This window comes from Folsomia candida, unplaced genomic scaffold (genome assembly GCF_002217175.1).
Source record: "Folsomia candida strain VU population unplaced genomic scaffold, ASM221717v1 Fcan01_Sc043, whole genome shotgun sequence".
Taxonomy (NCBI): Eukaryota; Metazoa; Arthropoda; class Collembola; order Entomobryomorpha; family Isotomidae; genus Folsomia; species Folsomia candida.
The window spans coordinates 306,294-332,752 of NW_019091235.1; the positions used below are offsets into that span (position 1 = coordinate 306,294).

General features: G+C 36.6%; 5 protein-coding genes and 2 long non-coding RNA genes across 7 annotated transcripts; 1 reads left to right on the plus strand and 6 right to left on the minus strand.

Moving 5' to 3' along the window:
• Positions 1-897: 897 nt before the first annotated feature.
• Positions 898-2,652, minus strand: LOC110861617 (hematopoietic prostaglandin D synthase). The gene is made up of 3 exons (XM_022110749.2): positions 2,388-2,652; positions 1,922-2,107; positions 898-1,524 (listed from the first exon to the last, which is right to left on the minus strand). Exons 1-3 carry the CDS (start codon positions 2,533-2,535, stop codon positions 1,202-1,204), a joined length of 657 nt encoding a protein of 218 aa, XP_021966441.1. The 5' UTR covers positions 2,536-2,652; the 3' UTR covers positions 898-1,201.
• A 1,774-nt stretch (positions 2,653-4,426) lies between these two features.
• On the minus strand, positions 4,427-5,860 carry LOC110861619 (probable glutathione S-transferase 9). Its single transcript, XM_022110751.2, has 3 exons — positions 5,592-5,860; positions 5,040-5,225; positions 4,427-4,921 (listed from the first exon to the last, which is right to left on the minus strand). Exons 1-3 carry the CDS (start codon positions 5,734-5,736, stop codon positions 4,599-4,601), a joined length of 654 nt encoding a protein of 217 aa, XP_021966443.1. The 5' UTR covers positions 5,737-5,860; the 3' UTR covers positions 4,427-4,598.
• A 2,964-nt stretch (positions 5,861-8,824) lies between these two features.
• Positions 8,825-10,872, minus strand: LOC110861580 (zinc finger protein 287-like). The gene is made up of 6 exons (XM_022110710.2): positions 10,454-10,872; positions 10,303-10,371; positions 9,798-10,081; positions 9,607-9,690; positions 9,442-9,537; positions 8,825-9,349 (listed from the first exon to the last, which is right to left on the minus strand). The coding sequence occupies exons 1-6, from the start codon at positions 10,770-10,772 to the stop codon at positions 8,936-8,938; spliced, it is 1,266 nt and encodes a 421-aa protein (XP_021966402.1). The 5' UTR covers positions 10,773-10,872; the 3' UTR covers positions 8,825-8,935.
• Positions 10,873-11,243: 371 nt separating this feature from the next.
• On the minus strand, positions 11,244-13,892 carry LOC110861644. Its single transcript, XM_022110775.2, has 7 exons — positions 13,602-13,892; positions 13,271-13,388; positions 13,111-13,169; positions 12,126-12,908; positions 11,613-12,063; positions 11,416-11,531; positions 11,244-11,343 (listed from the first exon to the last, which is right to left on the minus strand). Exons 1-7 carry the CDS (start codon positions 13,869-13,871, stop codon positions 11,257-11,259), a joined length of 1,884 nt encoding a protein of 627 aa, XP_021966467.2. The 5' UTR covers positions 13,872-13,892; the 3' UTR covers positions 11,244-11,256.
• A 1,815-nt stretch (positions 13,893-15,707) lies between these two features.
• On the minus strand, positions 15,708-17,777 carry LOC118433142. The gene is made up of 3 exons (XR_004833208.1): positions 17,626-17,777; positions 16,766-17,553; positions 15,708-16,497 (listed from the first exon to the last, which is right to left on the minus strand). It is a non-coding gene; the product is annotated as an uncharacterized LOC118433142 (long non-coding RNA).
• Positions 17,778-18,430: 653 nt separating this feature from the next.
• On the plus strand, positions 18,431-18,803 carry LOC118433162. Its single transcript, XR_004833215.1, has 2 exons — positions 18,431-18,570; positions 18,694-18,803. It is a non-coding gene; the product is annotated as an uncharacterized LOC118433162 (long non-coding RNA).
• A 4,601-nt stretch (positions 18,804-23,404) lies between these two features.
• On the minus strand, positions 23,405-25,921 carry LOC118433184. Its single transcript, XM_035844871.1, has 9 exons — positions 25,475-25,921; positions 25,195-25,386; positions 25,045-25,121; positions 24,816-24,952; positions 24,648-24,741; positions 24,247-24,573; positions 24,030-24,174; positions 23,821-23,951; positions 23,405-23,742 (listed from the first exon to the last, which is right to left on the minus strand). The coding sequence occupies exons 1-9, from the start codon at positions 25,560-25,562 to the stop codon at positions 23,407-23,409; spliced, it is 1,527 nt and encodes a 508-aa protein (XP_035700764.1). The 5' UTR covers positions 25,563-25,921; the 3' UTR covers positions 23,405-23,406.
• Positions 25,922-26,459: the final 538 nt, after the last annotated feature.

Consider the following 26,459-nt stretch of genomic DNA (forward strand, 5'->3'; position numbering starts at 1 on the left):
ACATAATCAAACCCCGTTTTCGCCATTGTGCTTCTAATTTTTAGTTCTCAGTCGAGTTCGAAGATGGGGTCAATCGGACCACACCCCACAGCGCCAGGGGGTGTGGTCCAAATTAAATTTAACATTAATTTTCATATGGGGTGTAATTTTAAAGGAAATTTGACCAGGAATTCAAGGACGTTAATATTTTTGACCTCATAACCTTGAGGTCAAGGTCGCAGGTCAAAAAGATACTTAATTGTCATATGGGGTGTTATTTTAAAGGAAATTTGACCAGGAATTCAAGGACGTTAATATTTTTGACCTCATGACCTTGAGGTCAAGGTCACAGGTCAAAAAGATACTTAATTGTCATATGGGGTGTCATTTTAAAGGAAATTTGACCACGAATTCAAGGACGTTAATATTTTTGACCTCATGACCTTGAGGACGAGGTCACAGGTCAAAAAGATATTTAATTGTCATATGGGGTGTCATTTTAAAGGAAATTTGATCGCGACTTCAAGGACGTTAAAATTTTTGACCTTATGACCTCTGGTCATATATGGAGAAATTTTAAAGGAAACTGGAATCGGTCTGACGCTACTTATCTATATTCGTTTGGAGGGTTTATTTTCATAAGCAGATTTGCATGCAAATTGAAAACTCATGTTACTCATTCATACATACACGTGTATGTATAGCCAGTCTGCCAAATATTGCATTTTGCAAATGATGCTTTCGTACATACATATATATACAAACATTATATAATCCCACCTTTGTAAATATTGAGCATCTCTGCTTTTTAGGAAATTATAGGCTGGATCAAGCTTACGATCTTGAACAAGGAGGTACAAAATTACACGTTTTGTCTTCGGGGAAAAATGGAAATAACATTGTTATGCCTTTCATAAATAAATATCTAATTGTTTTAATTTTATTTATTTTTTGCAATGTTTTAAAATTTAGGACATCAAATTTGGAAGCACAAAGTGTACATATTTGTATCAGATTACCTCAGAAGATGTCAATCAATAAACGAGAAGATGGTATTTTTCAATTTATTCGAATTTTGAACAATAAGCTAGCGAGAACCATGAAATGCAGAATTTGTATTTGCCAATTTATCGATGTCAAATTTCCCACAGAACATGAAAACTTTTGTATTTCTTACATAAGAATGAAACGAAAAAATATCCAACATCGCAATTCGCACATTTCAAAACTGCGTTACAGGTCGTTTCTCGATCCATTTTGAAATTCCGTTCAGTGCGAAAACCCTCTGCGTCAATTTTACCAAATGTGGATAATCTTGCGAAATGTCGTTATCCTCGGTACTCAAAAATTTGAAGAAGTTGGAGAGATGATTTGCAGTGAAGATGTCGACCCAAGTCAGCGAATCACCGACCAACCAGCCCGTCTTGTTTCGGGCGAGAATGGCTTCAAACTTGCCAAAATATGAGGGGGCATGTTTTTCCTTAATCGTCTGTATGACTGCGGCTTTTGCTTCCTCATCGGCCGCACGGAACCAGGCAAAGAACTCTGTAAATTAAATTCAGACCGTGAGCTAGATATTTAATGCAAGCATTCCTTGCAAAATCCGTATACTCCGTAAACTTCGCAAACATTTCTATGGAAAATTAGCTAAATCGCAAATTTTTGCAAACTCAGACCAATACTTCTTTTTATTTCGTAAAAGTTTGCAAAATTATTCTACAAAAGTTACGAAGTTAACAAAGCTGCAAATGATTTCGTGAATTTTCCCAATACTTTGGCAAAATGGGCATGTGCCCAAAATCAGAAAATTCATAGTGCAAGAATGGAAAAGCGCAAAATTTCCGAACTGTAAAAGTGCACTTACTGCACTATTTTTAAAATCAAATTTTTGCAAGGAATCCAAGAAATGGGCTAAAAACGAGTGACATAAATATGTAAATACCTAGCTGGAAGTCTTTCAAGGCGTCCACATATTCGTCACCTTTGGCCGCATCTTCCTCAGTTTTGGCATCAAGTCCGAATTTTTTAGCGAGAAATCTTCCGATCGCGACCGCCTGAGCGAGCACGAAGGGCTGTCCCGTTTTACCAGAACGCACCTCCAAAACGGGCAGAGTTCCCCAGGGGAGACCTGAATTAGTGGAATTATAATTCAAAGTTTAGTACATGAATGAATCATGCCTTAATTTCACTGGCTAGAAAAATATAAAATGTCCTGAAAATATGAAATTCCATGCATGGCTTGCATTTCATGCATTTATGTGCATGAATGTTTTCCTTTTTTGCGTTTCAATAGATTTTATTCACTTTTATTCCCCCCCACGCATAAAAATAGTGTTGTGTGCACAAAATGAAACACTTACATATACATATGCATTTAAATCAAATAAGAGTAAATTTTGAAATTTTACTTGATTTTTTCGCCGGCCAAGTGTCATCCTGGGCGACTCTATCGTCCGTATAGGCGACTCCAGCGTACGCAAACATTAACCGAATTGGTTCCGCGAGTCCACGGAAATTGAAGTAGGTCAGCTTATAAGTTTCTTGTTGGGAAGTCATGTTTATTTTAAATTGTGGAAATATTCAATTTTTCAAAATTTCCAAGAAATCAAGTTTAACTGGAATATTACAAGGTTACAGGTGAACAATGACCGAAAGACTGAATGGCACAGTCTACACGGGAATGCTTTATGTAGTGTTTGAGCAAAATAAATTCAAGGTTAACAACATACTTTGTTGATTGTGGTCATGTTTTATGAGGGCCGTGCGAAAAACATGTTTCAGATTTGAGTGGTCAGGGTATGATATGATAAGTATAGCATCAGGTTTATGACGAGACGGTGATAAAAATTTATCACATTTCTTGCCCATGGACCCTTGTCAGCAGAAACGTTTTTCTGAAGTTTGCAAACCTCATGAGGTTTTGTCTGCAGACAAAACAACTATCCGGCGATGATTTAGCAGATTTTGCATGCAAACTGGAAACCTCGCGTTAGTGAGTCACATGGATCAATTATTTTCATGTGCTCTGCAAAACTCAAAGTCATGTAGTGTTGAGGCAGCTTAACTATCCCAGTGGCGTATTTTCGTGCACCCACAAACCCGTTTTTGGAATAAAAATTAATTTTTCAAAACGAATAAATATTATTTTAAGGATGTATTTCAAGTTTCATTAAAATTGGATTACTTTCATTTCTTAAAGGATCAATTGGTTGATTTACGACACTTAACTTTCTGCCAAGTGACTTTGTGTTTTTTCGTACATGCGCCACATAAAAGCTTATTACAAGTTTTCCGATTTCGGAAATTTGAATTAAAAAACGATTTCATTTTCCGAGATCGATTTTTTTCATATTTCTACATATTTTCAGAAATTTTACCTCGGGAAATGAAAGTGTTTCTGCAAATTGACTATTAAAACAGCATTTTTCACTGTATTAATATTGTTTAAATCGAAAAAAATTGAAAAAATTGAATTTATGAATTGGGTCTTAATGAAGATACGAATAAAATAATATATGGAAATTTTTCTCTTTGATGAATGGTTTATTCCTAATTTGAAAGAAAACGTAAAAAAATAAAAATTGAAAATTCGCGATAATTTTACGAAAAATTGAAATTTCGAAAAATGACATACATAATACTTCACCCCATAAAGAATTAGTGTAAAATCAAAATGTCTAAGTACACTCTTATAGAAATCCAATATTAATATAATCCCAGGTGGTATTCGTATATGACTCTACACGTGGTATTGCTGAATAATACCGTGTAGTAGTAACCCGGTATTAAAGTTTTACAATATTGGTATCAAATTTTTACGGACGGTTATAAATTTAATACCAAGCGGTAGCAACTTTAATACCGAGAAATCAATACCTGCGTGACTATACCGGATTTCTAACAGTGTACGATCTCAAATTTTGATGCGCTCTACATACGTCACCAGTACCTGAAAAAAGTTGATCCACACCTATATATATGTATATATTTACCTACATATGTATGTATGTACATACATACAAACCTATAGCAAGTACATACACAACATGGCATTTTGCAACTGATGCTTTCACAAATATGTATACATACATACGAGTACATGCATCGTATAATCGCACTTTTGTATGTAAATACTGAGCATCTCTACTTTTAAAAAAAATATAGGCTGGGTGAAGCTTACAAAATTGGAAAACGAAGAACAAAATTACGCGTTTTGTCTTCGGAAGTACAGATTTAAGTGGAAATAGGCAGGTATGGCAAGCCTTTCATAAATAAATATTTAATTATATTTATTTTATTTTTTGCACGCGTTTATACAGTTAAAAATTAGTAAATAAATATTTTAAAATTTAGGGCATCAAATTTGGAATAAAAATATACATATTTGCATCACATTGTCGTGGTGATATTACCTCAGAAGATATAAATCAATAAACGAGAAGATAAGTATATTGCATTTAAATTTATTCAAATTTTGCACAGTAAGGGAAGAAGAATAATGAAATGCAGAATCTATATTTGCGAATTTATGTATGACACATTTTCCTCAAAATTTTTGCATTTACTACGAACGAATAAAACCAAAAAATTCAATATACTAGGTATATAATTCGTAGATTTCAGAATTGTGTTACAGGCCGTTCCTTAATCCATTTTGCAATTCCATGCAGTGCAAAAACCCTCTCCGCTAATTTTCTCACATGTGGATACTCTTGCAAAATATCTTTATCTCCAGAGCTCAAAAACGTGGCGAAGTTGTAGAGATGATTCGCGGCAAAGATGTCGACCCAAGTCAGCGAGTCGCCGACCAACCAACCCGCCTCGTTTCGGGCGAGAATGGCGTCAAACTTGCCAAAAAACAAGGGGACGTGTTTCTCCTTAATATCCTGTACGACTGCAGATTTTACCGTCTCATCGGTTGCACGGTACCAGGTGACGAACTCTGGAATTCGAAGTTAATTAATATTTTGACATAATTTACGTAAGAGTAAAAAAAATGTAAAATTGGCGTTGAAAAAATTCAAGAAATTGGCAAAAGACGTAACGAAGGATATATTTACCTTGCTGAAAGTCTTTCAAGGCGTCCACATACTCGTCATATTTGGCCGAATCTTCCTCAGTTTTGGCGTCAAGTCCGAATTTTTTAGCGAGAAATCTTCCGATCGCGGCGACCTGTGCGAGCACAAAGGACGGTTCCGTTTTACCAGGACGCACCTCCAAAACGGGTAGCGTTCCCCAGGGGAGACCTGATCAAGTATTGTATGTACAAAGTTATGCAGAGGTTCATCATATTTATATCGGAAATTTAATGAGGTAATTCACGCGTCGCATGTATGCAAATGGTGTAAATTCTGTAAAGTTACAAAGTTTTACAACTTGAACAATCATTTCTAACGAAACTTTTTGTAAACTTGCCCTTGTATTTTTGTAAACGTACGCATTTTACAAGTTTCGGCTGCGTGAATTGCATTTTTGTATATTTTGCAAGGTTACACACATGCGATTTTTGTGATGCGGCTTTTACATGGATTATTTAAATGAAATAATGTTCACAAAATGACACCCACATCGTCTCAATATTTTGTTATAAATTAAATAAGAGTTAAATTTACGTGATTTATGTTCCGGTAACGTTTCATGGGTCAGTCTCTCGTCGATATAGGCGACTCCGGCATACGCAAAAATTTGCCGAATTGGTTCCGCGAGTCCACGGTGACTTAAATATGTCAGCTTATAAGTTTCTTGTTGGGAACTCATTTTATGAAAGTGTGGAATATGTAATTTTTTCAAAATTTGTAAACAAATCAGAGTTCAACTGGAATAAATATTACAGATGATTTGTGTGTGCACATGAATTGAAAGACTGTCTGTCCAGACAGGTTTGGGTTTTAAGCAAAAACATCAAGGTTATTATACTGAACGTTTGGTTCGTTTTTAATGACTGACTGTGGTCCGGTTTCACAGGGACCGTGCATAAAGCATTTTGAAGATTTGAGTGGTCAGCATACATACGCATGAAATCTGTCTTATTTTTAGTTATATTAAGTTTCTATGTTTCTATTATTAGTATAGCATCAGGTTTATGACGAGATGGGGCAAAAGTTCTTCGGAAATGGGTCACATTTCTGGTGCATGGACCGTCTGCACAAACATCTGGCAAAATAAATATAATTATATTTGAAAAATTAGGTGGCTGCACTGTTAGAACTGTAACGTTGTTCAACAATTTCGATGGCCGGAAGTTGCGTGTGCACACAACGTTAATGAAAAAGTGTCAACAACGTTGACACCAACGTGCACACAACGTACGGCAAACGGTATATTAACGTTCCTCTCACGATACAATTCATGACGTCAACGTTCCCACTAAGTGCTACCTACGTTGCTGGAATGGTTATTCAAATGAAAAATAACTTTGCATCAACGTTATAATCTCTTTTCAGTATTTTTACAATTTTATTTACTCGCTCAACTAAAAATTTTTGTGCATAAATATATAATTATGTCAATTGAATCAAAATATTAACTTATGCCTAAATGCATAAACTATTACTATAATAATTAGATACAATGCACCCTCGTCACTACAAAATGGAAGCAAAGATACTCATTTTCTACAGATAGGGGAAGTATAATATAAGTTTTAGACTTAAATCCTTTTTACAAATTAACCGGCATCGTACAGATAAGTGATTAACTACATAAATTGATAATTTCGAACTTACGCAAGGAAAACTTTGTTCAGAATGAACTGGGAACGTGTTGAAAATTCATTTGTACCTTCTGCATTATTATAATAATTTACAAAATAATACTTGGAAAATGATAAGGACCCGTATTTATGTAAATACTGTACCTGTTGCAGCAACCTCGTGCGTGCGCAAAATTGACAAACATTTGTCGTCCTCGTGATCTGAATTAATTTGTTTCTTCTTGGAAACACGTTTGTTTGGCAAAATTGGATTATTTTCCCGCTCGGTGGTGTCTTCAGCTTTTCTGGCTCTTTCGACAGCAGCTTTGAATGTATTTAAATATCAAAAACAAAAACTTTAAATTAAAATGTATGAAACACCAGTCAATTTTATTCCTACCAAGTTCGCCTAGAATCCTACATACACACTTTCCGACTTTCCTCACAATGGCTGAGGGAGAAATCCGTCACAGCGTATTTTCTTTAAATTTCTTGCATTGCAACGAGAGGCCCACTAACACTAGTGTTTCCAATCAACTAATTCGATGGAATGACATCCACAGTAATTGAATTTTCTGTAGAAAACTCAACTACGGGATAATTTTTCACCGTCATGATCGGAATAAAACTCAGGCGATCGAAAGTAAAGGCATGGTTGGAATGGCGACGGTATGCAAGGGACAATTTGCGTTGAGGGAACGTTGGTTCAACGTGAAAGTCACATTACTTGCAGTCGGCAATTTCATGCTACCACACTGTTAATTTTCCAGTAATAAATGTTGTACCAACGTGATTAAAACTTTAGGGCGCACTGTGAAATTTCGTAGTTAAGGAACGTTATATTAACTGAGTTATATTAACTGCAATGGAAAAAATGTCACCCAAATATCACGTTCACTTTCGTACAACGTTTCATATGTTGGTGCAATGTTGCTGTAACATACCTCTTCTGATTGGGAACCGTCATTCAATTCAACGATGCAGATTTGCATGCAAAATTGAAGCCTCACGTTACACATTCACACATCCATACACCATACATCTCTTGTCAGCATAAATTTTAGACATGTCAATATATGTACGTATGACATAAGCATCGTTCAGTGCAGTTTCATATGCAAAAAACCACATGAGACATTTTCATACATATGTACGTGTGTATATATGTATGGCAAGTGGCAAATACCGCATTTGTGAATATGACGCTTACAAAATTGCGTACCCGTCGTAAGTCATTTTGCGATACGAATAATACTAAGGATCCGAAGAAATAATGAATACCCTCATTGCATTGCATTTATAAAAAAACTCAAACTTTTGGCCGATTTTCCGTGCATGTATTTTTACGCAAGCATAACCCTGGTGTAAAAAATATACTAATGCAGTTTATTTTGCAGGTAACTCATCTTGAAAATGTCTCCCGAGCAATCTTTAATTATCTCATTTGTCCTCATATAAATATTTTCTTGGAAACCTCCATTGAGACAGCACATTCTGGTTTGTCATGAAAATCAAAGGAATTATCCGTGTACCTCGTGCGACAAGAGATTCACCATGTTGGGTCATTTGAAATGTCACGTGGAAACTATGCATCCGCCGAACAAGGATTTCTTCCGTTCCTGCGACAAGTGCGAGTACACAAGTCACGTGAGGTCTAATTTAGCGCGACACGTGAAACGACACAATTCAGCGAATCGACATGAGTGCTACTTTTGCGGGAAGAGATTTTTCTCCTTTAGTGAAATGGTCAGTCACTTTGGCAGAGTTCATACCATGGAACAATATCTACATAGGTTCATACTTTAGAAAAATGAATAATTGAATGAATGAATAAGAATATTTTTGAATAAATGAACATCAAATAAATATTCAGTTCGTATTAATGAACACTTCTTAATTTGTGAGGGGACACGATAATTAATCAATAATGAATAAATATAGTAAATCCTGTTTCACAAATTTGGAATACATGAGTAATCAATGAACGAGTTCTTTTTTTTAAATTTTGAAATGAATTTGAACAAATAATATTTTTGAGCATATGCATTCCTAAAATTTCTGCATATTTGGAACGTTAAAATTATTCGAAATAATTCGAATAAAAATATATCCTTATAAATAAATATTTATTTAACATATAAATTTGTCCTTAAAATGTCTAAACCCAAGAATAAACTTGTAACAATAACATTATTAATTCATACATACTTGAAAACATACCAAAATAATGATTTAGTCATTTTTATCAAAAAATTACATATTTAGTCAGAAGCTGGGCTCTGTTAACAGGTCAAGAACGGGGCGATTCTGAGGGCCGTGCTTTTTTCTCACATGCTGAGTAAGACCAGATTTACTCGCAAATGATTTTTCGCAGTAGAGGCAAGGGTGCATGATCCTGTAATGAACGCCGTTCAGGTGCGACACCATGTTACACTTTTGTCCAAACTTTTTGCCGCACTCTGGGCACGTGATGGGCTTCCTCTTGAGGTGAACCATCTCTTTGTGCTTTATCAGGTTTGATTTCTGTCTCACAGCTTTACCGCATTCATCACATTTAAATGGCCTCGGGTCGGCGTTGTGGAGGCTTATGTGGTTTCTTAAGGCGCCCCTAGAATTACATTCCTTTCCACACTGATGGCAGCGAAAGTGGTTCTCCTTCGAGTGGGAAGTTTTTGGGTCCTAGAGAAAATATTGATAAGATAACAATAATGTTACATCATTAATAAGTAATTAGTCTCAAATTTCAAATCAATTATTTATCTCGTACTAACATTATAGTGTCGCTGTGACATTGCAAGGCTTGCTGCGAATTTGCTGCGGAAGTGGTGCTCTTTCGGGTGTAGGGGCATAGCCGAAGATCTTGAGCCCTGGAGAAAATATTAATAAGGTAATTAATTGGCCGCACCTTTCAGGTCAATTATCTATCTCTGACTTACATTAAAATCAGAATTTTGAGGAGTTGATGCATCCACGTTTATTAGTTTGGTATCCTGCTTCTCGATTGTAAGGGTAACGTCAACCTGTAGAGATACGATTTAGTCGTTAAGATTGTCCTTGGGCAGGGGAATAAATAAACTAGGGGCATAACAAAATTTGGGAAACCCAATTTTGGAAAATTCAAGATTACCTTTCGTCGTTTATTTGCTGTTTGTTCGAACAAAATTCGTTTGGGCGACGGGGGCGTAGGCGAAGTTTCCTTTTTGGTGGGAGGAACGTCTTCGTGGTCACTTCGGAGCAACGGGACATCGCTTTCCTCTCCATAGACAAGGGTCAATACGTCGTACGCATTGATTTCACTTTCTTCTTGGTCCATTTCTTCAGCTTTAAATTCATCCATTATTACCACGTCGTCGTCATTGTCGTCTCCATCATCAGAAATTTTTACTCGAGCTCCGTCAATTTGGGATTCATCTATGGAAATGTGGTAATTAAAATAATTAACTGTAATTCTTAATAGTTCAATTATAAAAATTTTCATAAAAAACCACCATGTGTAAATTAAAATATAAGGTTTATAACCTGGTAAGGTTTTCAAAAATACGTGACAAACTTGTAAAACTACAAAACAATACAAATCTTCATATGCTGGTTTGAAATTGGTAAGATTTTGTTGTCCACCTTAATACACTTACCCGACATTTGGTCGAATTGAGGTGGATGTGCTTCAAAAATTGAGTCGAAAGCGGGCGAAGGGTCAAATCCTATAAAATAAAACGATAATTTTAAAACTTCCTTAAATTTGAAGCCATTTGAATCTTAATTCTGTATTTTTTAACGCCTTACGAGCCACAATCTGTCTTCTCAACTTCCCGAGAACATCTTCCCCCTCGATTAGCTTGTTTTTACCCAAATTTTCGAACGTGATGGTGTAAATTTTAAGCAATTTTCGCTCCAATTTGTGCACCAGTCTGGCAGTCTTTTCCAGCCGAGTGCCGCATTCTTGACAGCAATGGAAATCCTCGCGGAGAAAATTACCCTCATATTTGACATTACTAGTTTTCAGATAAGTTAAAAATGGCGGAAGGTAAACCGAGCAGCTGCACTTTGACCCTGAATGACACTCAATTTTACGGCAAAACAAACAAGCTTGAGGAGTTGACATGGTTAAGCAAATTCGAGTGAAACCTTTTGGACTTTATAAAGTTATAAAAATCTCAAAGTTGGTTTTTTGTTTTGTAAAAATTTATTGTTCAAATTTAAACTCAAAGGTTTCATATTTCATATTTCCAAAATTGCAAATTGTGAAAAGTTCCAACGAGGAAAATCTCCGGGGCTGACTCCTGTTTTCAATGACTTGGGAAAAATGAGAATCATACTTTCCAGATTTCGTTTATTTTTATTATTTGCAATTTATTCAAGCCATAGTTACAGAAATTTATAATATTGCCGTTGGAAATACATATTTACATATTGTGTTTAAAAATTGTGCATGAAACATGAAACATGAAAAATTGTTACTGTATATTTTTGTAAATTTAGGAACAACTGACAAATGTTTTATCCTGACAATGTAAAAATGAACATGTTAGGATTGATAAGAACAAAATAATTAGTCAATTTCGATCGATTGTCACCTGCTTAATTAATTAGTTGGACCACCAACCCCGAGTAAAATCAATGGGTGTACCACTGCCTTCCAAAATGGGTCGCATTTCTTCCATAGCTTCAATGTCCTGAATTTACATATTTATGTAATTGGAAATTTAAGAACAAGTTCTCATATATGCAGATTAATACGCACATACCTGCACCCCACATATTTCCACGCTCTTAAATCCTTTACTGTGCAGAATTATATCTGGAACGCAGGGAGCAAAGACGCCTTGGTGTTCTATGTGCATGAAGCGGACGGATTTGACGCCTGTCCAAAATATTATACTTTTTAGCGAGATTTTTCACCATTACTATTAAAATTATTAATACGTATTAAGTCTCGTCACACCTTTCAAAGCTGACAAACTTTTAAGGACTGGACCTAAGAAGCTGGTGTCCACAAACTCCACGAAAACGTGAGACTCTTTAAGATCCCACTTTTGCAAGGGTTCAATCATCTTTTCGACGTCCGCGGGGTTCACATTGTCCAGGATTTCCATCATGAAATCAAACTTCTTAACGGTGGGGAACAATTTTCCAATTTTTTGCCCAAATTCGAATCCGCTCTCCATACAACTCCGACCAAGTGGCAACCATAGGGATTCAACTCCTCGGTGTCGCTTCCATAGATTTAAATAGCTCGACAGGTCGGTCGCAGTGCATCGAAAGTGGCTGAAATCGAGGTGTTTCAATTTTGGGAGGTGTTCTTCGTCAAAAAACCCTTCCATTAGGTACGCCTTTACGAAATTGATGGAGACTGAGGTAAGTTTTGATAACACGGGAACGCTAAGATTCTTGTCCTGCGAAAAAAATATTTATGATAAATAATTTACCCCGTTATTTGTACATGTTTAATTTTTACCTGAGACACGGAAACACGTTCACCTCCAGTGTACAACCTCAATACGGTTAAAGAATCCTTAACCTGCGCCAGCATATTGATCACTGCGCCCAAGTTCAAATCAGCGCATGCAGTATGATCACAAATTTTGAATTGAAATTCCAGAACTTTTAGACTTGTGCACCCTTCCAAATTCGGGTAGAATGGAGCCACGACGATCAAAGAGGTCAAATTTGGTGCAGAATCGATCAAAATTTGAAGGGCTGGTTGAAATTCATCACTTCGGCCGGTCTCATGCCAAAGGTCGGGAGAAGATTGGAACTCGAGCGAGGTCAAACTAAGTTGAACGGGGAGTTTTCCACACGCTTGAATTCGACGTTCATCGACACATTCGCCCAAATTGGGTTGAGGAAGGAAGATTCTAATCGTCTGGATTTTTGTGGATTTCAGCGTCTTCATCCCCTCTAGAAAGACGGGGATAAATTTCTTCTCGCTCGACATAAACGTAATTTCGCGTGTGTTCTGTTCGGACAAGATGGTGAAAACCTTGGAGATGACGGCAGCTCTCTTTTTAAAATGGATTGAGGCGTCAAATCTACTCGAGATGATGATGTTCCCCATCAGTTTGGGGTGAACGGGGGTGATGAGGTGTAAATCCGAGGTGTGGTAGCAGAAAAGTGAGTTACTTTCGATACGACCCTGTTTTCCTAAGAGGGTGGCACCAATTTCGCTCCATTCACGGCAGACGAGACGGGCCGTCTTCAAGTCGGAGAGGCCGAGATGGGCGAAAATAGCGTTCAGAGCCTGACAGAAGAAATGGTAATATTTACATTAAGTTTGACGTGCAATCGTGATGAAAAACAGTGGCCGCGGAAGTGTGAGGACACAGGTACATTGTGCGATGTCCCTATCGTTTGCTAATTATATAAACCCCTCCCTCCGATATCATGAAATGTTACTGTCCCCACAGGTTCCGCGGCCACTGACTGATGACGGACGAACGTACGATCGGATTCAGTAAGGCGGTCGACATGGCGAAATTTGCAATCGTCTCGACTTCCCGGCCTGGAATGAATGTTTAATTAAATTAAATCCGTTCATGCAATAAAGACTTCAACAATAATTTAAGAATTAATAAAGACAAAAAAAGAAAAGAAAATATTTACCTGAATTTGGAGAATTAGACGACGACGGCGACGATAGCGACTGTGAATTCAAACCCGAATCCATCTGAGCATTTGTCTTGGTCGAATTTGGAGTCCTATACTCGACTTTTATTTTATGCTAAAATAAATGTGAAATGGTATGAATTAATCACACATTCATAAACATGGTAATTACTAATTACATAAATAGTGTGTAGTGAAGAGTTAACAATGGACCAAAATATTTAGTTGGATTGTTATTCATAATTAGGGTCATTTAGGGTCACGCAACATTGAGAGTGACTTAACAAATGAAATAGAAAATTGTGAATAAGGACGACTTACTACTTACCGTTCTTATCAAAATATGTGCAAAAAATATTGTACGAAGAAAAAAGAAGTTTGTGTGAATTATTAGAAGTCGGCTGAAACTGGCTGAAAGTAAAAAGTCTGAGCCACTTTGAGCGGGTAGTGAAATGAGAAATTTGTCGCGGTTTATAGTCGTCTTCAAAGACGACATATATTTACGACAAATATTTTTAACTATGGAAGACGGGAACTTTTGAATAAAATGAATGTGGATGTGGTGAAATGAACTTGGATGACGACGACACAAATTCATGATTTCCGTTATGGTTACCTATGTAGCTTCGTTAACTAATGAAAGCTTAAAACACACGATGAGATATGTTGCTTTGTTAAATAGATAGCCCGATTTGCCTCAACTAGAGGCGGTGCACCGCCCTTTCAAACACTTAACACCAGAGCACGTCCACACAGAAAAGTGTGCATCATATTACAACACAACAAATGATCTGAACGAAAATCATTCATTTTATGGGTTATAATTTAATCAAAATAGCGGAAATAAGTTTTCAATTTTTTTGCGGCGGTCTCGAAAAACAAAAGTTGTAAATTTTTTAAATTTGGTATAGAAATTATGGTAAAATTGCAGTATAGCGTCCTAGTTCGGATTTGGGTGAATTTTTTTGTGTGAATACCCTAAGGTCCCCTATGCATAAAAATACCTTTTTTCGCGACGGTTTCAAAAAATAAAATTTCTAGGAATTTTGTATAAAAACTACTTTTCTCTTAGATTTTCATGAAAATGACTTTTGTCCCTAGCTAGTCGTGCTACCTAGGAGAGCTAGCTAGGAGTGCTAGCTACTAGTGCTAGCTAGTTGTGATACCTAGGAAAGCTAGTTAGTAGTGCTACCTAGGAGAGCTAGTTAGTAGTGCTACCTAGGAGAGCTAGTTAGTAGTGCTACCTAGGAGAGCTAGTTAATAGTGCTATCAAGGAGAGCTAGAGCTAGCTAGTAGTGCTACCTAGGAGAGCTGGAAACTAGAAATATCATCTTACCCCGAAATCTGATTTTATCACAAAATATTCCTATAGTGGGGGAAAGTGAGACAAAGTCTTGAAATTCTCTGGAACGTCCATCAAAGAAAAATTTGTATACAAAATTTCAATAATTTATAACTTTTTTTTTTACTATTGAATGTTTTTCAAAAAATCATTCATATTCTTGTTCAGCATAGTTTAATTAGTGTATAAAATCATTTTCATGAAAATCTGAGGCAAAAAATAATTTTTATACAAAATTTCGAAGCTTTCTAGAACATTTGTTATAATTTATAAATAAACCGTCGTAAACGCACATAAGGAAGTAGCTTAAGAATACGTCACCCCAACCACTCCCACGACATCGCGGGAATACTTAATTTCGCTGTATAATACAGCCTGTATTTCATCCATAGATTCAATTTTTGAAAAAATCTCATTTTGCCCGGCCACACCCCTTGGCGTCCAGGGGGTGTGGCACAACAGGGGAACACAAATTTCACTCTATTTTATCCATAGATGCATTTTTTGGAAAAATCTCATTTTGCCCCAACCACACCCCCTGGCGCCCAGAGGATGTGGCACAACAGGGGAACACAAAATTTCACTCTATTTCATCCATAGCTTCAATTGCACTAAAAATCTCATTTTGCCCCGACCACACCCCCTGGCGCCCGGGGGTGTGGTCCGGTTGGCCCCAAAAGTTGATAGGATCCTCCCCCTGGGGTATTATGTATGATGGCGAAAACCGATTTCGATTATCTCGATCCGTTCTTTAGATATCTTGCTGACAGACAGACAGACAGACAGACGGACAGACAGACAGACGGACAAAGTCTTCGCATAAAGTAGCTAAAGCTACTTAATAATTCTCTAGTATAATTATTCGACTTGAGGAAATAAGAGGAGAAAAAACAGAACGAGAGTGGGCATGGATGAGTGCTCAAAAGTTGTTTTCCCACTTCCAAAAAGCATCCTCGCGAAGCCGTCAGTCTATTCCTAATATACCCTGGTCCTGTGAGCTTAAAATACAAAAATGCTATTAAACTGGTTGCATAATATGCATTGCATATCTTAACAATAATAATAATCTGATCACAATTTTCTCCACTTAGCACATTTTTTTATATTTATTTTACGAGAAAATATTAGCAATTCATTCGCATTTGGTAATCCATAATTTGAATATCAATAAACAATTACAATTCCTGCGCCCACAATCATTTTAAGAGATAACATATGTTGGAACTATTAATATGTACTTTCACCAATTATTCCTGAATGTCAAGTAATTTCCTTAAACAAGCCATAACACAATCTCTCGCATTAGGAAAAATATCCAAAAGTCGGACATACACCCCAGCCTGACCTCTAATATCGTACAAGGTCTCCGTATCCATTTCTGTCATTTCAGTAATTTCCTCATGATTAAAAGTTCTGACATCAACCTCCCTCACAGACTCGACAACTTGACGATTATCAGGAAGGAATGAGTCCCCCCTGACAGACTCACCGAAAATTTGCAAGACTTCCAAAACTGGGAAACCCACGGCGTAATCAATCGGTCGAAAATATTCTGCAATGTTGGTCTCGAACTCGACTATTGCCAGGCCACCATACTCGACGTGAAGTTTTTTCAAGGCTGGAAATATTGGAAATTTCCATGTAAGCATGCGCCAACTGGTGACGAATTTCACGTAGACCCGAAGTTCTTGCAAGGTGGGGGCGTGTTTCTTTAGGAATTTGTACAAAATTGTGGGAACTTCCTCGACGCGATGGGTAGTTTCTTCAACGTCAGTGGATGAACCCCCAACAGTAAGTTTTTTTCAAAGTGACAGGAATTTTGAGTAGATGTTCCATTCCATCGGTGGTTAAATTTCCGTTCAACTCTAAGCAAGTGAGGGATCTGAAATAAAATCAGATAAGTATGTACCTGAATAAAAGCAATGTAGACAATTCATTATTCCCCAGCACCCAGTGAGACGTCCGTAACGGAAAAATTGTGATTTTCCATAAGATTTCCAAATGCTTGTTAAATTTAAGATTGTTTTTCTAGCAAAATTTTTGCGAAATCCCACAAAACTTCGCAAGTTATATGTTGCTAGATATACATACTCAATTTGCAAAGGTTGCCGTAAGTATGCAAAATATGTTATGTAAACCCCTCAACTTACTGTGGCCAACTTGGTAATGTTCCACCCTTAAAATTCCACCCTTAAAATTTGCACCATGTTGTCGCACATTGTCGACAGATATTTCAGATTTGGAGAGGATGTCGTCACAGCTTGTCCAAATCTTGTAATGGCAACGTCGGGATGAAGGCGATGATTGACGTCTAACTTGACCAGTTTTGGGAAGACGGTGCCACCCAGGGAGGGGAAATCTTGGGAAATCTCTTCCCCCCAGTCTTCCTCCTCGGTCCCATCCAATTTTAATTCTTCTAGCGACTTGACCGCCGACAAGATCAGTTTTGTGCATAATTCCTTCTGATCATAGAAGTGATTCTCGATAGTGGAGAAGGACACCGGAAACTGGACAGTAATTCACTTAAAATTGTTGACTGGAGGAAATCTGGAGTAATCGAGGGGAGCAAGATTTTCGTCCTCGGTGTATGGAATTGTTATGAAGATATTGGCAGGACGGAATTTCAGCTTTTCCAAGACCTCCGAAACTTCCAAACCTTCTGACGGGTCGCCATGCTCGTCATAAATTGGTGAAAGTTCGAGGGTTGTTCTTGTCCTGGATTTTAGAACAGGGGTGGACCCGTAGTGCCAAGAGGACGATACAAGTCGGCATGTCTTTATGTCCCGGGTGGCGAGGTGTTTGCAAATTTGACCAATTATCTGAGAAAAATGTAAAAAAAATACAAGTGAGAAAACTTTACGTCAGGATTAAGAAACTGCTCTTCCTGGACGATAGTTGCGTCATCTTGGCTGGAAGTAGGCATCGTGGTATCTTCTTCCTTTAAATAATGTGTAATGTGACAGGGAACAATTTTAAAGTGTTAAAAATTCCAGGTTTTTGACAAACTTACCTCCAGCATGGGCTACTCTACACAGCAGGGGCAATTTAAATTAAATTACAACTTGCAAATAATAACATTAACTTAATAGTAGTAGCTAGTTTAATTTGTCAATAAATATTTTATTTTGTCTTCCTCCAGCAAAACACGTGTAACGATGCGGGTCAAAATCGGGAGAAATTTCTCCCGCCTCAAGTACATATGTGCAATGTACACCACGAAACTTTGTCCTCGTGCTTGGCTCTGGCTTCAATTTTTCATGCATTTTTTCATGCGAACACAAAGTAAGTTTACATCCGGACATCACGACGGCTGTTATGTATGTATTTATATCACAGAATATAGATTCTACCAGAAGAATCGATCTTATGTATTCGAGTGACGCTTATGGAAGAACGGGGAGAGCCAACCAAATAACTCGGTGTACATTTGGCCCACCTGGGGGATGGCACCTCCGCATCATTCTGATCTGCGTCTCCACAAATTTGATGCTCTACGAGGGTGTGTTCTGGTGCACAAATGGGGCTGCCACCGCCACCTATGTGCTTTCATCATCATTTTTTGATGCCAGGAGATGTGGTGATGATGATGATGCGGAGGTGCCATCCCCCAGGTGGGCCAAATGCATGGAATATGAAATAAACTAGGGGAAGAGGAACGACTCATGCAATGTATTTGAGTGAAGCTTATGGAAGAGCTCAGCAGCCAACCAGCGGAGCTTAATATTATTTTGTTCTTCCTGCAAATGGGCGGCTTTAACAGATCGGCCAAATAACTGTGTGCAGTTTCAGCATGAGAAAAAGCTGATGCAATTCAATCACCACCACATGGTTTCCTTTGCGTGGCAAAGAAAAATACAGTTCCAGTCCGATCGATTTTTAGCCAGCTTAAATTTCTTCAATTAATTATTTAAAAAAGTTACTTGCAATTAAACAGTGTACCCCTCGGCAGTACATGGTAAGTACACATATCTATTTGCACATTAAATTATATAACACACATGCACACGTACTGTAAACATTACTTGAGCAATTTTTTTTAAAATTAAGACATTAAATACATTGGGTTAATATTTTCCAGCCTCCACGTGTCCCTGCCTTCAAATGAAGTGACCCAGCCGTGGGGGTCACCACCACCAAGGACACTGAAAATAACCTGTTGTAAATATCCAAGGTGTGCTAAAACAAAACCGGAACAATAAAAATCCGGAAGCTCAGTTTTATCAATTTCCATCCCAGCCAGACAGGTCAGGCGTGTTAATAAATTAAATGGAAAATAATTTTGGCATTCTAATAAAGAATATTAAGTTGCAATATTTTCTATCGCTTAGATTCAAGAAGTGGTGTGAGTATTTGGATCTCGATTGTCAAAATGTTCCCCCCGTCTCCATGATTTGCGACCTACATTTTAAGGATGATCAGTTTAACAATTCTAAGAAGACTAAAACCATCCGCCCTTCCATCAAGATTTTTTGTGTCGCAGGAGCAATTATTAACAGCTTCTACACCCAGTGAAATTATCCGACCTAGTCCCAGTATTAAATTCATCCCTATTTTACCAAAAGAAGTAACATCAATTGCCGTGTCACCGCCGTCGTTGGACGTGTCGCAGTCGGAAATTAGTGGAAGCTTCGAGTCGCCTTGCTCCCCATCGTCATCCGTATCTAGTCCTCGACCTCAATCCAACATTTCGTCACCTGAAACCAGTCCAAGTTCAACCACGGACAACAAAAAAAGGATTCGCCAACTGCAACAGAAACTTCGTCCACCGAGGGTAAAAGTATTTCTTTTCCATCGAGTGTTTAGTCTCACGCAACCCTTGTTCAATGTCTTTAAATGTAATTTCTAAAATGGCATCAACTTCATTGGTGTTGAGATAAATGGGACGTTTCATATTTTAATGTAAAGCTAATTTTTGGTACTACAAAACTTCGATGTTTTAAAAAATTAGAAAAAACATCGCTTTTGAAGAAATTTAGTGTGCAAAAATAGCAAATAAGTTTTAATTTTTTTTAAAACACCAAGTTTGTGTAGTACCAAAAATGAGAGAATCAAGTGAAACGGGGCTTGTGCATATTCCTTGCACGATTCGGCAGTACCATAAGATCCGCAAATGTTCAAAAGTGCTTTGTTCCCTCTTTTAACATGGAGTCGGGTAGGGGAGAAGGTGTTTCGCGCAGAATTACCGCGCAGAGATACCAAATATTTCGATAGTTTGTAGTGGATTATCTCCTGAACCAAGCTAAATAAGCAAATCCGGTTCCGCATGTCTTCCTGTAAATCCGAGTACGTATTCCAGCATTGCAAAACATTTAGATTTACGGAAAGCATTTTTCTAAATTCTACTTGCATAGATTTTTTTAGTAAATATACTGTAAATGGATTATATACACATATGTATATAATATCTGTGAATATATGTATATGATCCTTAAATATGGTTTTCATTTGTACATAAATTACATGGTAATGGGGTGCTTCGCATGCAATTACACTCTTAATTAAATGTGGTTAAAATTTACTCAAGATTGATTAAAATTTGAGACGACACAACATGTTGTGCAAGATTTATCCAACGTGTTAGGATTTTCGCTTAAACTTCAGCAAATTTTACCTTTGTTTGGTAAATTTTATACGAGTTGTGTCATCTCAAATTTGTCTCAGCTCAATGTGGTTGCACAATAAATATGTATGTATAGTGAAATTGATTAGTAAGATAAGCCTGTTTAGTGGTTATCTATAGCGATATTGTCATTGTCATGGAACCGTTTATCGTCTTGACATGTGCACTCTTAAAAAAATTGATACCAGATCGTTACCAGGCGGAATGCATATATGACTCTACCGCGTTGGTAATGATTTCAGCACATTGTGGTAAAGATTCACAAAAATTCCACAAAGTGATGATTCAGCTCCATGCGGTTAAAATTTAACTGCAACCAGGCAATCACGTTCAACATCGCACAGTAATCAGTTTTTACCCAATAGTTATGTTACATTCCTGAGTTATGTTGAAGGTGAGTACCACTTGGTGTTATTCATTACTAAATGGTACATATAATATTACCCAATTTTGTCAACTTTGTCTTCATCTGGAATCGATTCGTTACTCTCGAGGTAATAATTTATAACCCCCTGCACTTAACATTTGACACTATTTAGTGAGGATTTATTTATTTATTTACTGATGACAAAATTAATTATTTTACAACGATTAAAGTGTACTAACTTAAATTTACCAATGACATGTTCGAATTAATAATACATTATGCAATATAATTAAAAACTCGAAATTTTGTAATATACATTCAACTCGTGTAAATTATAAATGATGTCTAAGAACTAAATATAACGATTCATTGCTACAATTTCTTTGAATTTCAAAACAGTCATGAACCACTAAATCTGTAATTGAAATAACTTTGAATATATCAATTTTATGTTTTACTTTAAACGCAAAATAATGGCGATCAAAATACTCCACATCTAGTTCCTTAAGAAGCAAATAACAAGTTTTATCGTTAGGCAAAAGAAACTCATTAATAATTCCAAATTTTGGAAATACGTTACCCATTTCATAACAAACTACAAACCCCGTCTTATAATTATACCCTCGATACCAAATCTGGTTGGTTGTATAGATTTGTGTTTCTCCGTCACAATTTTGATAACAGTCAAATAATCTTAAACTCTCAATTAAATCGAATGAATCGACAAAATTACTAAGATTGACAATAAATATATGATCAGTTTTAAGACTATCGCTTGATTCGGAGGACTGCATCATAAATGCGCTGTATTGTTGATGCCTAAATGCTAGAGAGTAACAAATATTTCTGAAGTTTTTAATATGTGCAGCTAATTGTGCAAAATAATTGTGCTTTGCTTCATATCTCATTGTCCAAAGAGATATTAATGGCCCAGTTTGTCTAATTACATGAGAGTAGTGGCACATGAAATGATGTTTCGGAATTAGTCGTTCATGTGGAAACAAAAAACGAAACAATTTGTGGTGTGTCATTACTTTCTGGTCGAGAATTTGTAAACTAGAAGATGAAAATTTCCTACAAAACGTTAGACTCATTATTTCTAAAAGTTGAATAATAAGCTCCCAATATTTACTTCCTTCCTCACTAACGATTAGATCAGCCAGAATTACTGGTAAATGCCTTATTAAGCACCACGCCTGTGCCGCCTTTTGACCAATTTTGTGTCCGGTGCTATCTAAGCGAATTGGATTTGGTCGATTTTTGGATTCTAAATATCCATAGTTATGGGCCATAAGTCGCTGATTTACAATTTCTAAGCTAAAGCAGCCTAAAGATATGAGTTTTTGCAACACAATCTTGATCTCAAATGGCACAACCCCTTCTAATAAATCGTGCATAATATCCACTGATGGGGAATTTAAAAAATCGAAATATTGCAGCTCATTCAATGCACATTCGGATTGAACCCCAAATTTGTTTTGTCTCAAATGTTGTTCGTAATCAGGTCTACTCCGAATGTGCATCAAATTGTGATCAAACACCTCTTGTGCCTCCGTCTTCGACGTGCAACATATTCTACAATAATAATGCGAGTTAAAAGATTCTGAAAAACCTAATAAAGAGTTCATCCCCAAATTATCACAAGATAAACTAGAAATCGTTCCGTAAATTGTTTCAGACCCATTCACTTTTATCCCACTGCTTTCTAGTAACTTGATATCCGGAATTAAATATTTAAGAATAGCGTTCATTCCATATTTTTTAGCATCTTCAGTATAAAAAAGAGCCAACAAATGAATTTGACTTAATTTGGAATTTATATAGTCCGGGAAGTTTCTTATTGTGAAATAAATTCCCCCAATTTTATGTACACCACGCTTCGACCCCAATGGATTTACTGTTTCGAAGTCATCGTAGAATAATTGAATTTGAATCGAATTAGGAAATTTGGAGAAGAGAATATTATTTTTGAAGGACTTAGAATCGCTAAAATTTTTGTAAACATTTACCTCATGCGAATTGGAATTATAATTTATAAAAAACTTTGAATATTTTGGGGAATTTACAATGGATTCTAAAGTTTTGAGCAATGGGACATACATGAATGTATCGGGAACAATTACTTGTTGTCGTTTGTTATTTTTCACTCTCAATTCAGTTCTACTACCTAATGACAGTTCTCTGGGTAAGATTGGTCTGGCCGTTTTCTCAAACATTTTTTGTCTTTGATATGAAGATTTAATTGTGGCAAAAGCTTGCATTAAACCTTTAGTTTGACAACTGAAGAATTCAAAATCATCCTTACAAAACTTCTTCCCTAATTTTAGGACTAAACTAATTACTTGTGTAAAACTAAATTGTAATTCCTGAACTACAAAATCTACTGTTGTGTTTGTTACACCCTTTGCTAAAAGTGAGGAACAAAAGCTACTTAAAATATCCGACATAATTTGAATGCCTAGTTCAACTGAGATATCTTCTACTACTTCGTCTTCATCCAACTTATTATTATTATTCGTCGGAAGAGATTCCAATGCTTCGTGACTAACTACCGCATTAATTACTTCACTAACATTAATTGCGGTCGAGACATCGTGTGATTTTAAATGCCTAAGATAACCACTCCAAGAACTAAGTTGAACGGAACAATTTATGAAGGGGCAAAAGCTTTTCCTAAAATTTGCACTACCTATATTATGAATGTATTTTGTATGAACAATAATATCTTCTACCCGAGTAAACGTATTTCTGCACTCAGAACAATAATACATTTTTACCGAAATTTATATTATTAAAATTACTGGTCAATTGCTTTCCGAAAGGCTTGAAAGTTGTTGGAGGACTTGTTTTGCTTTGCGCGGAAGAGTTGTGTTTTGAATGTCTAATTGGAAGACGTGAATTTGCATAAACTTCCATAATCCATCCAAATTTTGGTCGTATTTTGTCCCGATCACATAATGAGCCTTAAAAAGAGAGTCGATGGCCTCTGTAGAATTACTGGCATTCAGCGGAAGGGCCAACTTGTCACAAATGATGAAAAATGTCGACGGATTTGTTTTATCGTCGCCCAAGTACACCAAAGTGGGTTGACTGATATCCGAATCCCAAGTATCTAAAATTGACTGCAATGGCGTTCCACTCTAAAAGAGTAAGAATATTTACAGGTTATGTTTCTATAAAACAAAAACACTCAAAGCAAATATGTTGTAAATGTGTACTTTAAAATATTTTACAAGTCTAGATTCCGCATCTTCAATTTTGCACCGCGCACCTTTCCCTCGCCCATGCGCTGTCGGGGGGATTAAATAAAGCAGGGCCAACAATGCGCCAGTTGACCGATCCCAATTTCCTGCAAATAAATTGATTTTCCAGCAGATTATACGAAATAAGCAAAATTAACGAAATTATAACCATATTATATTCATACCAGCATTATCGTTTATGAATTTATGAAGAGCCGTCGATTTGCTGATTCTTTTACAGTTTGTTAATATTTGCTCCCTCAATGTTTCCCACGTGTCCAGAAATTTGGCCGCATTAGCTGGAAACATCAGCTGGAACTCGAAGTTAATCTATCATAATTTGTGTCAATAAATTAAGGTAAAAAAAAATCTAAATACAGTTAATAACTTTGTAGTAATTACCAGAAATCCGCATTCCAAGAATTTTCGATACACCCGGAGGACTGAGTTTTCATTAGTGCCTCGCAAATAATTTCTGTGCTCCAAGGTTTGTATCATGAGACGCCTAACTTCGTCCTCCGGAAGTGAGGAATTTAATTCCGCGATGGCGATATCGTCAGCAGCAATTTGAACATGTCCGTCTTGCTTATTGGAAATGGGTGCTCCAGCTCCACTCGCTACGGGTCGCTTCAAAGATTTTAGAGGGTTTTTTTCTTTAACGTTTCGGTGAATCCATCGTAAACGAGTCTGAATTAAGCCGGAACGGTTCACAGTATCATACAAAATATCCTGCAATAAGGGAATAATAATATATACATATATTTAAATTCAAATTTCTAGGGAAGCTATAATTTTGCACATACAATTCCATCAATTGAATCCGGGTATTTCCAACACGGAATAATTTCGATTATTGCCTTGGCAAATCGCAGCTGATCAGAGGTGGATGGTAAATCCCTATATATTGTAAAGTTAATTTGATTAATTTTATAGACAGATATTATCTGCTAATAACAACAAGGAAAACTTACCCCCTTAAATCAATTAACACCGAGACAAAATCATTTATGAGTTTCGTTGCGGCCGCCGAGTCTACCAATCTCTCTGCGTTACAATTTGACACTAATTCCTTCAAGTCTGGTTTTCTCTCAATATAACTTTCTAAAGCCTGAGAATTTGCAACATCATTAAAATTTACTTGATTCCGCATTTTATTTAATTCCATTAGGATACATATAAATACATCTAGTAAGTATGTACCTGTTTAAAATAGTCTTCCCCTTGGGGCGACGCTGGAGTTGCTGGCGATTGAGGCGAAATGGGCGCAGGGCTATTAACTACACAAAAACGCTACATATTTCTTTTGCTTTTCATTGTTATTTATTATATTATCCAGATTATAAAACTCACTGTAATAAATTTGTTGACATTGAGGGGTGTACGATCCATCACTAGCTGCGTCTTCCCCCACGATTTTGAATGTTATTGCTGGGATTATGCCTTGATCCAACAGAATAGGGAATACTTCCTCATCAACTTCAGCGCCATGGTCGTCTTCCAAAATGATGTCGTTGTCAGTCTCGACTTGAAATTTGGTCTTCACTAATAATTACACACATTTTAGATATTTTTGAGTTATTTAATGCACAAATTTAAAACACGCTCTCAATTTAATGGGAATGATACTTACCACTACGCAAGAACTGTTCATAATCCCCAGAAGAAATAATTAATTTCTTTCCCCTGGCTAAATTACAAACTCTGACCAATTTGGTCATTTTTACTTCGCTGACTTTAACGGCCAAGGTAACTACAAAGTAGATGACGAGGAATGATGATGGCTATGGCGTGAATATTCCGTCCATGTGGTAACAGTTTTGGTTCTACCAGTAATATTACAATACCAAATTATGAAAATTGTTTACACCGTTTGGTGTATATTTGTTACTCTTTAGTAAAATTACATCGGCATTGACTGTCAGCACAATATGGCATTGATTCAATTCCTCGCGGAGTGGAGTCATCGCCACTCGGGGAAAACTAATATTACCATTTACCGATATTGTCCATTACCCAAAATTTATAAAAGCTGGTAATGATTTTATTACCGTGGTGGAATTAATGGTTATTACCAAACCCTCGGTAATAATATTTTTTATTAAATTATTACCAGTTTGCTAAGAGTGTGTGAGTGATTGTTTTATAGCTGGAATCAAATCATTTTAACGAGTGTTTAATTTTCTTGATGCAAAATTTCTCATTCATGCATTTTTTATTCAGCAGGGAAAGCCCGAAAATTGGCATAGTGAGATTTATGCAAATGAGGCGCCTAACCATGCTGAAAATTAAAAATATGGGAGATTTCTCACAAGCGGAGAAAGCAAACCCCGCTCCTATTTCCTTGAATCATTTTTAAACTTTAACCTCGAATAAGTTAGCCAAATTCCGACCATCGCACAAACTGCCTCAAGAAACGCTGGTTGCATTGACTTGGACCACATAATTTTAAATTTTCAACCAAACCGGAGGGTTACACTTCACAACATCGTAGTGTACAAACGTGAGAGCATAGTAAATTAAATACATAATCGTGGAATAGTATTGCTCAAATATGTATGCATATTTATTTTATCTTTGTTCAGATTTCATTGCCTTTAATCCTCAAGAAATTCACA